The 13,158-nt window shown below is 32.1% G+C and overlaps 2 protein-coding genes across 7 annotated transcripts in view; both read right to left on the minus strand.

Annotated features, from left to right (window-relative positions):
- Window positions 1-3,198, minus strand: part of LOC106682389 (multidrug resistance-associated protein 1) — a 50,638-nt gene extending 47,440 nt beyond the window's left edge. The window contains exon 1 of the mRNA XM_024360377.2: window positions 3,089-3,198. The gene's annotated coding sequence lies outside the window, so the exon portion shown is untranslated. The remainder of the gene's footprint in view (window positions 1-3,088) is intronic.
- Window positions 3,199-7,302: 4,104 nt separating this feature from the next.
- The window catches only part of LOC106682390 (multidrug resistance-associated protein 1), a 49,414-nt gene continuing 43,558 nt past the window's right edge, over window positions 7,303-13,158 (minus strand). For 5 of the 6 annotated variants that reach the window (XM_014423207.3, XM_067049503.1, XM_014423205.2 and 2 more), the window contains 4 exons: window positions 11,536-11,694; window positions 10,425-10,591; window positions 10,126-10,320; window positions 7,303-8,323 (listed from right to left, as the gene is read on the minus strand). In XM_014423207.3, coding sequence (XP_014278693.1) covers window positions 8,212-8,323; window positions 10,126-10,320; window positions 10,425-10,591; window positions 11,536-11,694 — 633 coding nt within the window. In that variant the 3' untranslated portion in view covers window positions 7,303-8,211. Of the gene's footprint in view, window positions 8,324-10,125; window positions 10,321-10,424; window positions 10,592-11,535; window positions 11,706-13,158 lie in introns of those variants that run through there. The other variant, XM_014423210.2, reaches the window with a different exon arrangement.

Below are 13,158 nucleotides of genomic sequence, written 5' to 3' on the forward strand. Positions count from 1 at the left end.
ATAACAAAAAAAATCTCTTTACCTTTATATTTCTGCTTTCAAACCAAACAATTAAATAAACAAATCTAACCCACTCGATATTTTCCTGACCATATGCCTCAGTGATTTCCATGGATTAATTTAAAATAAGATATAAGTATATACCATTAATATAACAAAAAAAAAATCTCTTTACCTTTATATTTCTGCTTTCAAACCAGACAATTAAATAAACAAATCCGACCCACTCGATATTTTCCTGACCGTATGCCTCAGTGATTTCCATGGATTAATTTAAAATAAGATATAAGTATATACCATTAATATGATATAATAAAAAAAAATCTTTGTGCCTCATTATATTTCTTATTTCAAACCAGACAATTAAATAAACAAATCCAACCCACTCGATATTTTCCTTACCATATGCCTCAGTGATATCCATTTTTGAAAAATCGATTAATTTAAAATGTAAGATATGTTTATACCATTAATATAACAAAAAAAATCTCTTTACCTTGGTATTTCTGCTTTCAAATCAGACAATTAAATAAACATATCCATTCCACTCGATATTATATTTTAGTTCTAGGAATAATAAACCAAACAATAAGTGGGACCATCCGAATTCAGTGCAAAAGCTCTACTATCGGCCATTTATGGCATGAAGGTCACGCGTCAACTTCATGGTTAGTCATCAACATGGCTCCAGACATTTTTCTTCAGCCTGCCTTTGTGCTATTTTTGATCCAGTAATTACAGTAGGCTCCAAATAAATGTTTTTACTACTTGTTCAATTTTTGGTAAGTGGGTATGATTTTTAAGGGTATTGATTGAAGGCTGATTCTGAAAATTTTATATGATATCTCATAAATCAGAAAATTTATCAATCAGTTAATATACTTTGTTACATTAAAAATATTACAATACATGACCTCAAGTATCTCAAATAGTAGTAGATAACTAATGTTTCTTAAATATTGATTACTTTGTATATCAAATATTCTTTTTAACCCAGCTACGGCCTCGAGTATTATTTTTATAGATTTTTTTAAAATATATTTATTGAAATTTACAACTGTATGTTATATTATACATTCAGTAAATTTGATCTCAATTATAATAGAGTGAAACAGACGTGTAGAGAAATTGTCTATTGGTAGCCACGAGACCTGCGAATGTTTTTACATTCGCAGGTCTCGTGGCTATCTTCTAAGGCACCTCGAAGGATTGCCAGGACTGGGAGAGGAGGCAAGGTGGAAATCGACTTGCAGTTTCCTCTCTTTTAAGCCTTTTGTGAGGATTCCAGCTTAGTCGTTTGTCCAGTTGTAATCCAAAGTAGCGGATCTGTTCGACAGGGGTTGAGGTTTTTACGAAGGATTTTAGATTGTAAGGATTGGATCCAAGAGGAATTCGAAGGTTTAGTGGAGCCCCAAAGCTCATTTGGAACATGGAACAACATACGGAAAACTGTTTCCGCGTTGATCGGTGAGTGGGGCCCATCTCCTTACAACCTTCTTGATTTTTAATCGGTCGGTGTTTTGTTTTCTCTGTAGACAGTTGTTGGTATCAAATTAATACTTGCGCCCGTTAATGTGATTTTTAGCTAGCTCAAGATTACAACTTCTTTTAGACCCAGGCTTTTTTCTGTTTTGTTTGTCCTCATGCCTTCCATGAAATTTATTAATGTAATAGTCAAACAATCTACTTATTGTTAATTCTGTATTTGGCATGTGCTGATATAAATAAAAAGAGAAAACAAATTCTTACCTCTTTTATTATATTTTATCTTCTATTAGTATCAATTTACTACTATACACCTAATTTATTGTTATATATTTTTCCAAGCTTCTTTATCATTATTTTGTCTCTTAATTAAGGTTGTCGTCTCGTTTTTGTTTTTTTTCAGCCCTGCTGAAGACCTGAAATTAAGTTAGAAACGTCGGCACAAATACATAAGTCCCATTTATTTGTTTATTTTTTTCTGCTCGCACTCCCGACCATCTTCTCCACATTTTAATGATTTTCACTCTTCTCTGGGTCTTTAGATTTTTTTTTTTTGGAGGGGGGCGTTAAAAATCACAGAAAGAGCGATAACCTGAACCCGAGCCCACCGTTCTATATAAATGTATGAAACGTAAGTAGGGTGCTAGGTTGTGTGATGCACGTTCAAATTACTTTTTCATTATATAAGTCAGTTATTTATTTTATCAATTCTATAAATATTAGTTTCTTTAAATATATTTTTTTTCAATTTCTTGAGACTGGTATTTATTTATTAAATAAATCAAATAGTATCCTTTTTTATAGTCCAACGTTTCGGCCAAATCGGCCATCCACAAGGACAATCTTCAAATATAAATTCTCTCCTCACATCAAAATTTAAAAATGTTTTGCAGGCTATTCCAGGTCATTAATTATAAGTCAATTTTTTTTTTCAAAACTTAATTAATTTTTAAAACTTTTAATTTTCGATCAATCGACACTATCACTATCATATAAACAAACTGAGTTTAGTTTCTTTTTTTCCTTTTTTTTGTGTCTTCATTCTTAATTGAATATTCATTATAATTATTTATATGTATCCCTGTATACATATAATTTCTTATATGTATTATCTCGATAATTTCTTCACTATAAAACTATATAAACTTTTCATGAATCGCTCACTAGACACCACAATCTACTAGTACAAACATTACTGAATGACACACTACCACTAAATCCGGTGAGAAGACTGAAACGCCTTTGGAACAGGGATCTGCTACATTAAGTGGATGTACTACATCATGAGTGTCTTCAATGGAACGTTATCCACTCATGAATTCATACTAATCCTTTGAAGAATTTATCAAATGAATCAGAAATTTAAACTAAATGCTAAAAGGCATATATAAAATTATAAAATAAAGTATAATAATAATAATTATGATTAAAAATTAATCGATGATTATAATATTGTAAATAGTAAGTGGTGTATTTTACATTGAACTAAACTCATAAATTGTAAAAAAACAAATCACATTGTTATAATAATTATGTAAGGCCCACCAGAGCGATTCTGTAAAAAAGAAAAAAAAAATTTCCATAAATTAAGGGATGGACTTACCCTCAAAATGGTGGATATGGTGTTTACAAACTATCGATCTTCCGCTCTGACAGTACACGATACTTCGACAGAGGTGAGTAAGACTACTCAGGGTTTGGAGTAGATTTTTTTTTTATCTCTTATCATTGTTTAATTTTAGATTGTTACTTGAAAGCGAACGATAATTGTGTAACATTTGGATTTAGATGATTAATATATTTACGCCAATTGCGGAAATTGTCGAGATTTTCGTTTAAACAAATGTAAGAATATTGTGAAATATTTTGAGCCTATAATAGACCAAATATATGATCGAATAGGTTATAGATAGAATTTGTCTGTATCGATGAAGTTATTTTTCGAACTTGGGAAAAATATGTTCGGAATAATAAATAATAAATGTATTCCTTACTATCTGTATACGGTGATCCGAATTACCTACCTACCATACACTCTCTACCACATATCTGTAAATTATAACACGTTGTGGAAAAAACAAAACTATATTTTCATAAAACAAATGGCCATTTCTTTTTTCATTAGCCTACGTTTTGCCAAAATTACTATCAAGACGGCTCATAGAAAAAAGTCAAGCGTCATTGGTTCAATAAAAGACAGGCAAAGCTGTTCTGTTCCTTAATGAACCCTGTATAGTACAAGAGCCCAAGAGGAGAAAAAAGGCAGTTATCTAACCCCAAATTTTTATTACTTTAATGAAAACTAGGTATAATTACTAGTCCAAATTGATGAGTCTGCCAAGTATAGGTAGGGGAATAAAAAATGGCGGCTGTTTGAAAGTTGAAAAAAATTTTTTTTTTATTCAGAGCTCTATATCTTAAAAAGAAGTAACAACATAAGAAAACCTAAGAGAACGTCATTTAAAGAAGAGTAAATTTTCTAAAATATGAGCCCTAAAAGAGATATTTACGTTAAATATTTCTCGAGATATAGCTTTTTAAAAAGCAACAATTCATAAAAACTGAAAGATCAGTAGTTAGTGAATTTATTTTGAAAAATCTAGTACAGTTGTCTATTAGCACTCAAATTAAAACTAGTTTAATGAGCTATAAAGTAGTTTATGATGTCTATCTTCGTAGGTGTAATAGTTTTCATGAAATTTGCTAATATAAATTGATTTATAGTTGTTCGGACAAATTTTTATTTGCCAAATTTATATTCATATGTGAATATCATAAAAACTACTACCCCTACGAAGATAAGTGTCATAAACTACTTTATAGTAAGTTAAATCTTATGGATATACAGATATATTTTTTCAAAAATCCAACATTTTATACGAACAACTAGAAATTAACATTTTGTGAGTTTATTTTGTCAAATATCATAAAAAACTGAAATCAATTTTTTCATAAATCAAACTTATTGTCCCAACACCTATAAATCAATTTCTTTAGCATATATCATGAAAACTACTATTCATACGAAGGTAAAGGTCATAAACCTCTTTATAGTCCACAATACTAGCTTTACTATGAGTGCTAATAGACATCTGTAAGTCACATAGTTCCTGAGATATAGATTTCTCAAAATAAATTAAATAACTACTAATCTTTCAGTAGATTTTTAAGAAATTTTGCTTTTTAAAAAGCTATATCTCGAGAACTATTGGACGTAAATAGCTCTTTTAAGGCTAATATTTCAGCAAATTTACTCTTCTTTAAATAATGTGCTCTTAGGTTTTTTTGTGTTGTTACTACTTTTTAAGATATAAAGCTCCGAATGAAGAATTAGTGTTTTTTAAGGTTTTGAAACAGCCGCCGTTTTTTATTCCCCCTACCTATACTTGGTAGACTCATCTATTTTTACTATTAATTATACATAGTTTTCATTTAAGTAATCAAAAATTGAGGTGAGGTAACTGCCTTTTTTTTCTTCCCGGCTCTTGTACTAGTAGGGGACGAAGCGAAGAACTGCTTCGGCTGGACAAGACCTCTCTTAGGATAATTCCAAGTATCTATATAGTTCACTGTAGATTAAATAAACACATGTTCAACCTCAAGCTAACAGAGTAACTCTTGTGTGGATTCTGCAATACTGAGGATGGGACGGCCTATAACAGCATTTGTTGGCGTGACCGTTTTTCAGGGTTTGAGGTTCACACTGTTCTGGGTGGATCCCAAGCAGTGCGAGATGATCAGAGGTTTAAAGCTTATTAAGATGCTTGGAATCTACCAAACTGCTGTGTTTGTAATTGGAGCAAAATATACCTTATTGGCCGCTAAAAATGGACATTTCAATGTTTACTTTCACTCTCCTATATATGTTATACGTAGTAAGGAGAAGTAGTGCGATCGTGAAAAATTCAGAATTCTAGTTTTCGACGGATAAACAAGTTTTTTCTCCAAAGAACAGTTTTCCAAAATGTTCTGTGTGTGAACAAACTAGCTCAAAAAAGTTCCCACGCCTATTTTTTTGAGTGCCACCCTTGGCTAACGGGCCTCACAAATGCCCGGGGGAAGGCTGTGAGTGAATATTGCATAATTATATGCTTGAAAAAATCCCAGATAGGGCCGGCCGGGGACTCGAACTCGCAACCTTTGGGTTGGTAGACAGGCGCGTTACCACGCTGCAAACGGTAATATATAATAATATTAAGTACTTTAAGGAGAATGAATTTATCTTAACCGTTTAGTTTACATCAAAACATATGCCTGTCTCATATATTCAACATCACAACATTGGAATAATTGAAAACCCGGCAAATTCTGAAGACCGAGCGTGACAGAATAATTAATTTGGTTTAAAACATTAAACATTCCCAACAAATCCGTCTGTAACCTCCTACATGTTGCTAGCTCATTTGTTTTTGCCTGGTTAGTAACCAATCGTTGGGATTCGTCTCCATTTGTTACCTCACAACCCTGGTCGATTTTGTCTAATCTTTAGGAGTTGGTTAAAACCTAATCATCCAACTAACTTACGTGTCATTAAGAGTTATGATCATTATTTCAAAGCCAGAACTCACTGAGCCATCACACCACAAAACATGAGACTTTTAGTTGAAAATACTCACAACCCTGGATTTTGTAGGTTGTGAGCAAAGGCTACTATATATATGTTTTATGCAGACCCAAACTGAAGCTCTTATACAGGTATGTTGTTTCTCAATTGGCCTATATTGTGGAGGGCAATAAAATTCTTATTATGAAGTAATGGAATTGTCGAATTTAAGTAATCCGATTTTTACAGTTATTTTGAATTTATATTAAATTGGAGTCGGGGGTCTCATTTTCTAAAGCCCCCTTGCCGCGGACACGGGAAGACCCCGAAAACCCCGCCACTGAGATGCCGCCCGAATTATCTATCGTGGCAAGCAAGCTAGGACCTGGCCTGCCCCTACCATCACGCCAGAGTCCAGGATACGCTGGCCAGACACCGAAGGAAGAAAGACGTTTTTTCTGATATGATGAGGATCACATGGTTTTCACCATATACGCCCACAGCACAACCTGGACGAGGGGGGGGGGTGCGGTCAGCAAAGAACAACATAAATAAACAAAACCATATTTATTTATTTTATGCCGACGTTTCGACCTGAGTTTCAGGTCTTCATCAGGGCTATAGAACAAAAGAGATAACAACAACATTTAGAGTAACAACCCTAGTCATTCAAATCAATTTACGTATAGTACTTGAATTTGTTGTAAATAATACTGTCAACACCATGTTCAATAACTAAGTTGTAAATAGTATTTACTTAGTATTAGTATTTAATTTAGTTACATTTATTTTTATTTATATTTTTTTCATTATAATTTTTGTTTATTTTAAAAGAAATATACAATATTTTGTATTTGTATTATAATAATTAAGTAAGAAAATCCGTTGCTAGTGTTGTTAAACTGTTGCTAAGGCAACAGGCCTCCCCTTGCATCAGGCCGATTATCTACATTTTAATAAGTATGTTGTTGCGAACTAGACGACTAATTAATTAATAAATAAATTTCAGTTTTACTGAAAATTTTACTGTTCTAATTATAAAGTCAGTTGGCTTTTTAAAAAGTCATGACATTTTATCATACAGTTTGGTAGTTTTTGAAATATTAATACTGTTAGTATATGAAGATACGTATTTTCTGTTATTTCCTCACAACCCTAGAATCACAATTTTTTTAAATTGATGTACTATATAGACTACTTATTTCATGATGGCCTTTTTATAAAAGTAGATCACTAAAAAGGTAAGAAACAAAATGCAATTGAAAAAAACAAACAAAAAAATTAATGATTTTTTAATGGTAGAAAATGTAGCACTTGTAGAAAATGACCCATAAGTTAATTACAGATTAACTTGACACTATTATCACTCACTTATCATTAATTAAAGATTAACTTGACACTATTATCACTCACTTATCATTAATTACAGATTAACTTGACACTATTATCATTCACTTATCATTAGTTAAAGATTAACTTGACACTATTATCAATCACTTATCATTAATCACAGATTAACTTAACACTATTATCATTGGACATTTAAAGTATCAATATATAGTGATGTAAACTTAATAGATACAATTTATTTTATTTAAAGAATAGAAACATGTGCTGTGAAATAAGTGAGGTTTAATTTAGACTTGAAGTAGGGTGGAAAGTGAAAGTTGTTTAATGTATGCAGAGTATTATAAATAAATTTAAAACATTCATCATTCTTGTCTAAAGCTGATTGTACATTTAGCTGAATCATTTATATTTGTAGTAGTAATCATTAAGGTAGTTTGTTGGGTTGTACAATTTCTTAGCCAGACCAAATGGAATAGTCGATTCTAGGAGCTTTTTACTCAAGCGAGCAGTGGTATTTCCCCAAAACACTTAGGAACAACAGCCTAATTATTTTAAAATGTTCAGTTACAGTAATAAGTATTAATAACAATTCTTTATTGAAATTCATCAAATTAACAAAACAGCAATAAATAATCATATTTATAAAAATCAGTTAAGTACTTTATTACAAGTAACAATGAAAGTCGAAATAAAAATTAAATAACTATTCAAATGAAGAATCACTATGAGACCAAATCATAAGTAGTCTGTTCCGCAAGGTTGAAAATGCCTTCTGAATTGTTCACAGCCGAGACAGATGACATCAACCAAGTAATAAATATCAGCCTAATCAATCAAGCAACTCCAGCATCATGAGCCATCTTGTAGAAAGCTGAAGACTTTTCCCTCAGTAAGACTGAAGGTGTCTCAAATTCCAATACTGATCCATCGTCCAAGACGAGGACTCTAAAAAAATCAATTATAATTATAGGTTATTAAATATCACAGTAGCATTGCTGAAAAGTACAGTCTGAATTTTGATAAAATTTCATGAACTGCATATTTAAAAAAAGGAAGGAGGTCTGATAGTTGTCATAAAACTATTCTGCACCAATATTTTGCCCCACTTTGCAGGGCTAAAAAAAAAACAACACAAAAACTAAAATTAATGTGTACAGGGTGGAAGTATAAGATGACACAAAATATAATTTAAACTAAAATAGGATAAATTAAATCTGTGCCTCTACAATCCATAAAGGGTCAAGGGCACTTTGTAAGAAAGTGCTGTTATTAGACCAATGGTTGCGTAAGGAAGTGATTTGGTCAGAATCAATCTTAAACACCAGATTTTTACCCAATTAAGGGTACCTACTTCATGAAACTGGGTTGACCCCAGAGAGCTCTCGAACCCACAGGGCTAACTCACTGAATCAATCAAAAATTCATTATTTTTTTTTTACTGATGAAATTTTCTATTCTTGACACAATCTCTTTATGTATTTTGAAATTATTCCCTCCAAAAAAGGATCTAGAGACTGCAAAAGGTGGTAATCTGAAGATGCTAAAGGTGAATAAGGAAGGACTTCCTAACCAAGACTTAAGTTTTTTTTTTATACTGAAATTTAAATAACGTTCATTTTATGCATGAAGACTGTTAGCATTAACTTAGTGTCAATGGCTTATAAAACTTTTATCTAAAATGAAAGTTCTGAAGAAGAATATCATTCTAAACTGGCAAGCATGTGTCCCTTAATAAAGAGATCTACAAGTCGGATATACAGTGAAGTCTCAGTTATACGAATAAGAGGGGGTACCAAAAATTCTTCGTATAAGTGAATATTTCGTGTAAGTGAATAAGCAATACATATTATGTATGTATATTTTTGAGAATTTTTTTCACGTAATTAGTAGGTACACATACGTATGTTGTATGCAGTTGAAAGAAAAACAAAGTAAAGTGAAAAAAAAAATATTTAATGTATAAAAATTTAATTTATCTTTAATCCGAATTTTTTTATTTTTGACAAAAAAATTGTGTTATGTTTGTTTGTTTCATGTTGCTTTTGGCTGAATACATCATTCTTTTGCGTTCTGTTAAGGTGTTAGATTCCTTCTCGCTAATTTCAAATGCTTCAAGAGCTTCTGCGAAAATGGAAGAGGCAAAGGATCTTCGTCATCTGAATTGGAATCGTCCGAGCTTATTATTATACCTAAGGGAGTAGAATATAAACTTAAAGAGTCATTGGGACCGGATGTTATTCGTGGAAAAAACTTGTTTACTGTTTCAGTTTTCACAGTATTTTTCATCCTTTGTCTTGCCACAGAAGAAAAAAAAATTCATAGAACTGAATAAAATTTACCAATATGTAGATAAAGCAGGTCCAAACTTTCTTTCATATAACGGAATGTTTCGTATAAGTTTTGTATATATGAATAATTAAATGCACATAATTCAGGGTTTTTTGCAGAGGATTGAGAAATTCTTCACGCAACTGAATGTTTCGTATAAGTGAGTTTTGTATAAGTGAGACTTCACTGTAGTACAGCTTGATATCTACTGAAGAGGATGCGTTAGAGGGTTCATTTATCCCTTTTGAACAAGCGCAGAGAGCAGAAGTTGAGAGCTATGATGTAATTAAACCAATAATAACAATAGTATAAGTAGGTTTTTAGCTTCCGGCCATTGGAGATTGTTTTTTGAACTAGTACCAAAATTATTAAAATAAAAGAAAGTTGGTAGCATAAGTGCTAGTTCTGAGTCAACTCACCTATCAGAATCAAGAATTGTTTTTATCCTGTGAGCTATAGTAAGCACGGTGCAGTCGGCAAATACATCCCGTATAGTTTTTTGAATGAAGTCGTCAGTTTCCAAATCAATAGCTGCAGTCGCTTCATCCAGAATCAAAATCTTTGTCTTTCGAAGGAGTGCTCGACAGAGGCATATTAACTGCCTTTGGCCAACACTGAAACAAAATCATTCAATGAAAAGTTTTATTTAATACAAATCTAGTCATAAGTATTCACACTAAGATATCATAATAATATTAATAAAAATAAAATCTCTGACCTGATGTTATCACCACCTTCAGTAACTTCATGATGCAGACCAGCTGGCAGTCCCTTGACAAAGGTTTTCAACTGAGCTAGCTCTAAGGCGTTCCAAACTTCTTCGTCACTATGACGACCAAATGGATCTATGTTCATTCTCAAACTACCAGAGAAGAGTACGGGGTCCTGAAAACATGATCGGATTAAATTTAGTGAAATAGATTTCAAGTAGTTATATATATTGAACAGGGAGTGGGATGGATCAGTGGATAAGGCAATGCACTATTAATTTCAAGGACCCAAGTTCAAATCTAACTGTAGCAGATAATTATTTATTCTGTTACTTTAGCTGTGAGTCAACCCTGCAGGTTCGGTAGCTCTCCTGGGAGCACACACAGCCTCTATAAAGTGGGCATCCTTAATTGGGAAAAACCAGGTGGTAGAGCATGATCTTGAACAAATCACCTCCTAGTATAATTGTAGTTAAAAAAACAGCACTCCCTTACTAAGTATTGAACCCTTAACTCTTCATGAGTAGTGGCAGTTCAATTATATGAACTGATTATCACTGTTGGACTGATTATCACTGTTGGACCATGGATATGACCCTTATTGGTAGTGGCAGTTCAATTATATGAACTTATTATCACTGTTGGACCATGGATATGACCCTTATTGGTAGTGACAGTTCAATTATATGAACTGATTATCACTGTTGGACCATGGATATGACCCTTATTGGTAGTGGCAGTTCAATTATATGAACTGATTATCACTGTTGGACCATGGATATGACCCTTATTGGTAGTGGCAGTTCAATTATATGAACTTATTATCACTGTTGGACCATGGATATGACCCTTATTGGTAGTGGCAGTTCAATTATATGAACTTATTATCACTGTTGGACCATGGATACGATCCTTATTCATGAATGAACCATTGATAATAAATATTGTATCTATGACAATTTTAGCTATTAGTTTCAACTATAGCTAATTTTCGCCCATCTTTGATGATTATTAGAGATGGAATTTTTTTTTTTGGACACTTCCCCACCCCTAGCATAGTAATAAACATGTAATTATATTAAACATTCTATTAATTTATAAAAATAAATCCATAAAAACCTGAGGAATTATTGTAAGACGAGATCTCAAGGAATGAAGGCCAAGCTTTGAAATATCAACACCATCAATATTTATTTTACCTCCAGCAGACTCAATTAATCTGAATAGACCAAGAGTCACAGATGACTTCCCAGCGCCTGTACGACCAACTATTCCAACCTGAAAACATACTGAAATAATATTTTTAAAATATTTATAATTCACACAAGAGTATAGATATTAATAAGCAACTGCAAACTGGAAGAAAGGTTTTTTTTTGATAAACTAAATTAATAATAATGAAACCCTAACGAACCCGAAGGTTCGATGCAGATACTACCAATCGCTCTCTACATACATCCTTCCACTGATGCATTTCCAAACCCAATTCTACTAAATAAGTTTTAACGCAATCCTCCCATCTAAATTTTGGTTCTATCCCTCAGACGTTTACACATCAGTTCAGTGTTTATTAACATTTTAGTGAACTGCTCGTTACTAAGCCCTACAACCTTACATGCCCATCTTATATGCTGCAATGCTATAACTTGAATTATATTTACTGAGTGTAGGTCCCTTAATTCAGTGTTGTGTATCTTCTAAATTCTCCCGTTAATTCACCCTTTTTCAGTCCGAATATTTTATGTAATACTTTATTTTCGAAACCTTAAGGCGCTGTTCATCCTTTAGTGTAAGAGGCCACATCTCGCATCCATAAAGAACAGTGAGAAAAATAATAGTTTTGTAAATTCTAATTATAAGTTTTTCGATAAAACGCATGAGCTAAGCATTTTCGAAATTGAAGAATAACAAGAATTTCCCGCCTTCAACCTAACTTTATTTCCTCATCAATTTCATTTTTTCAAGTTACTGTAGAATCTAAATACTTAAACCTACCCACCTGTTCAAACATATTTCCTCCTTTATCTATATCACCGAAATTGCTCGCGTTTCTACTTTTGATAATTTTGTTTTATCCTTATTTATTTCAAGACCTAGTTTCTTACTGGAGTTTATTGAAGTGGTTGTATTTAGTTCTATAGTTTCTTTGTCATCACCTAATAATACCAAATCATCAGCATACCCAAGCACCGGTATTTTGCCATCAAAAGTTAAACCCTCTTTGGTATTCATCACACTTTTAATGACGTAGTCTAGTGCTAGACTAAATAAGATGAGTGATAAAGAATCTCCCTGTTTTAAACCCGACCTGACCTTGAATTTCTCAGAATGGCGTTTACCAATTTGTACCTTATTAAAAGTTTATTATTAAAATTAATTAAATTGAACAAACTAAATTAAATTAAACCGAACTAAAAGGAGAGAGGATTCTTTTTAAATCTGATTGTCATAAAAATTTCAAGTACATATAAATACAGTTATTGTTGTGCTTACATAAATTGAAACGCAGTTCATCAATATATATACAGACGTAAACACAGACAGCACAGGGTAAACGTTACAAGGTCTTCAATTGTGTGAACATAGTAAAAATTAGTTAAGTTAGAGTTATATTTTTTCATACAGATAGTCTGATTATGTTCATTTGTCTATCCTTTTGTTTGTATATATTTTAAGAGTTTTTTTTTTTGTTTTTTTTAGTTTTTTTTTTAGTTTTTTATTTTTTTTTTATTTTTTTTTTTT

This window comes from Halyomorpha halys, unplaced genomic scaffold, assembly GCF_000696795.3.
Source record: "Halyomorpha halys isolate HHAL.00 unplaced genomic scaffold, Hhal_1.1 Scaffold410.1, whole genome shotgun sequence".
Lineage (NCBI taxonomy): Eukaryota > Metazoa > Arthropoda > Insecta > Hemiptera > Pentatomidae > Halyomorpha > Halyomorpha halys.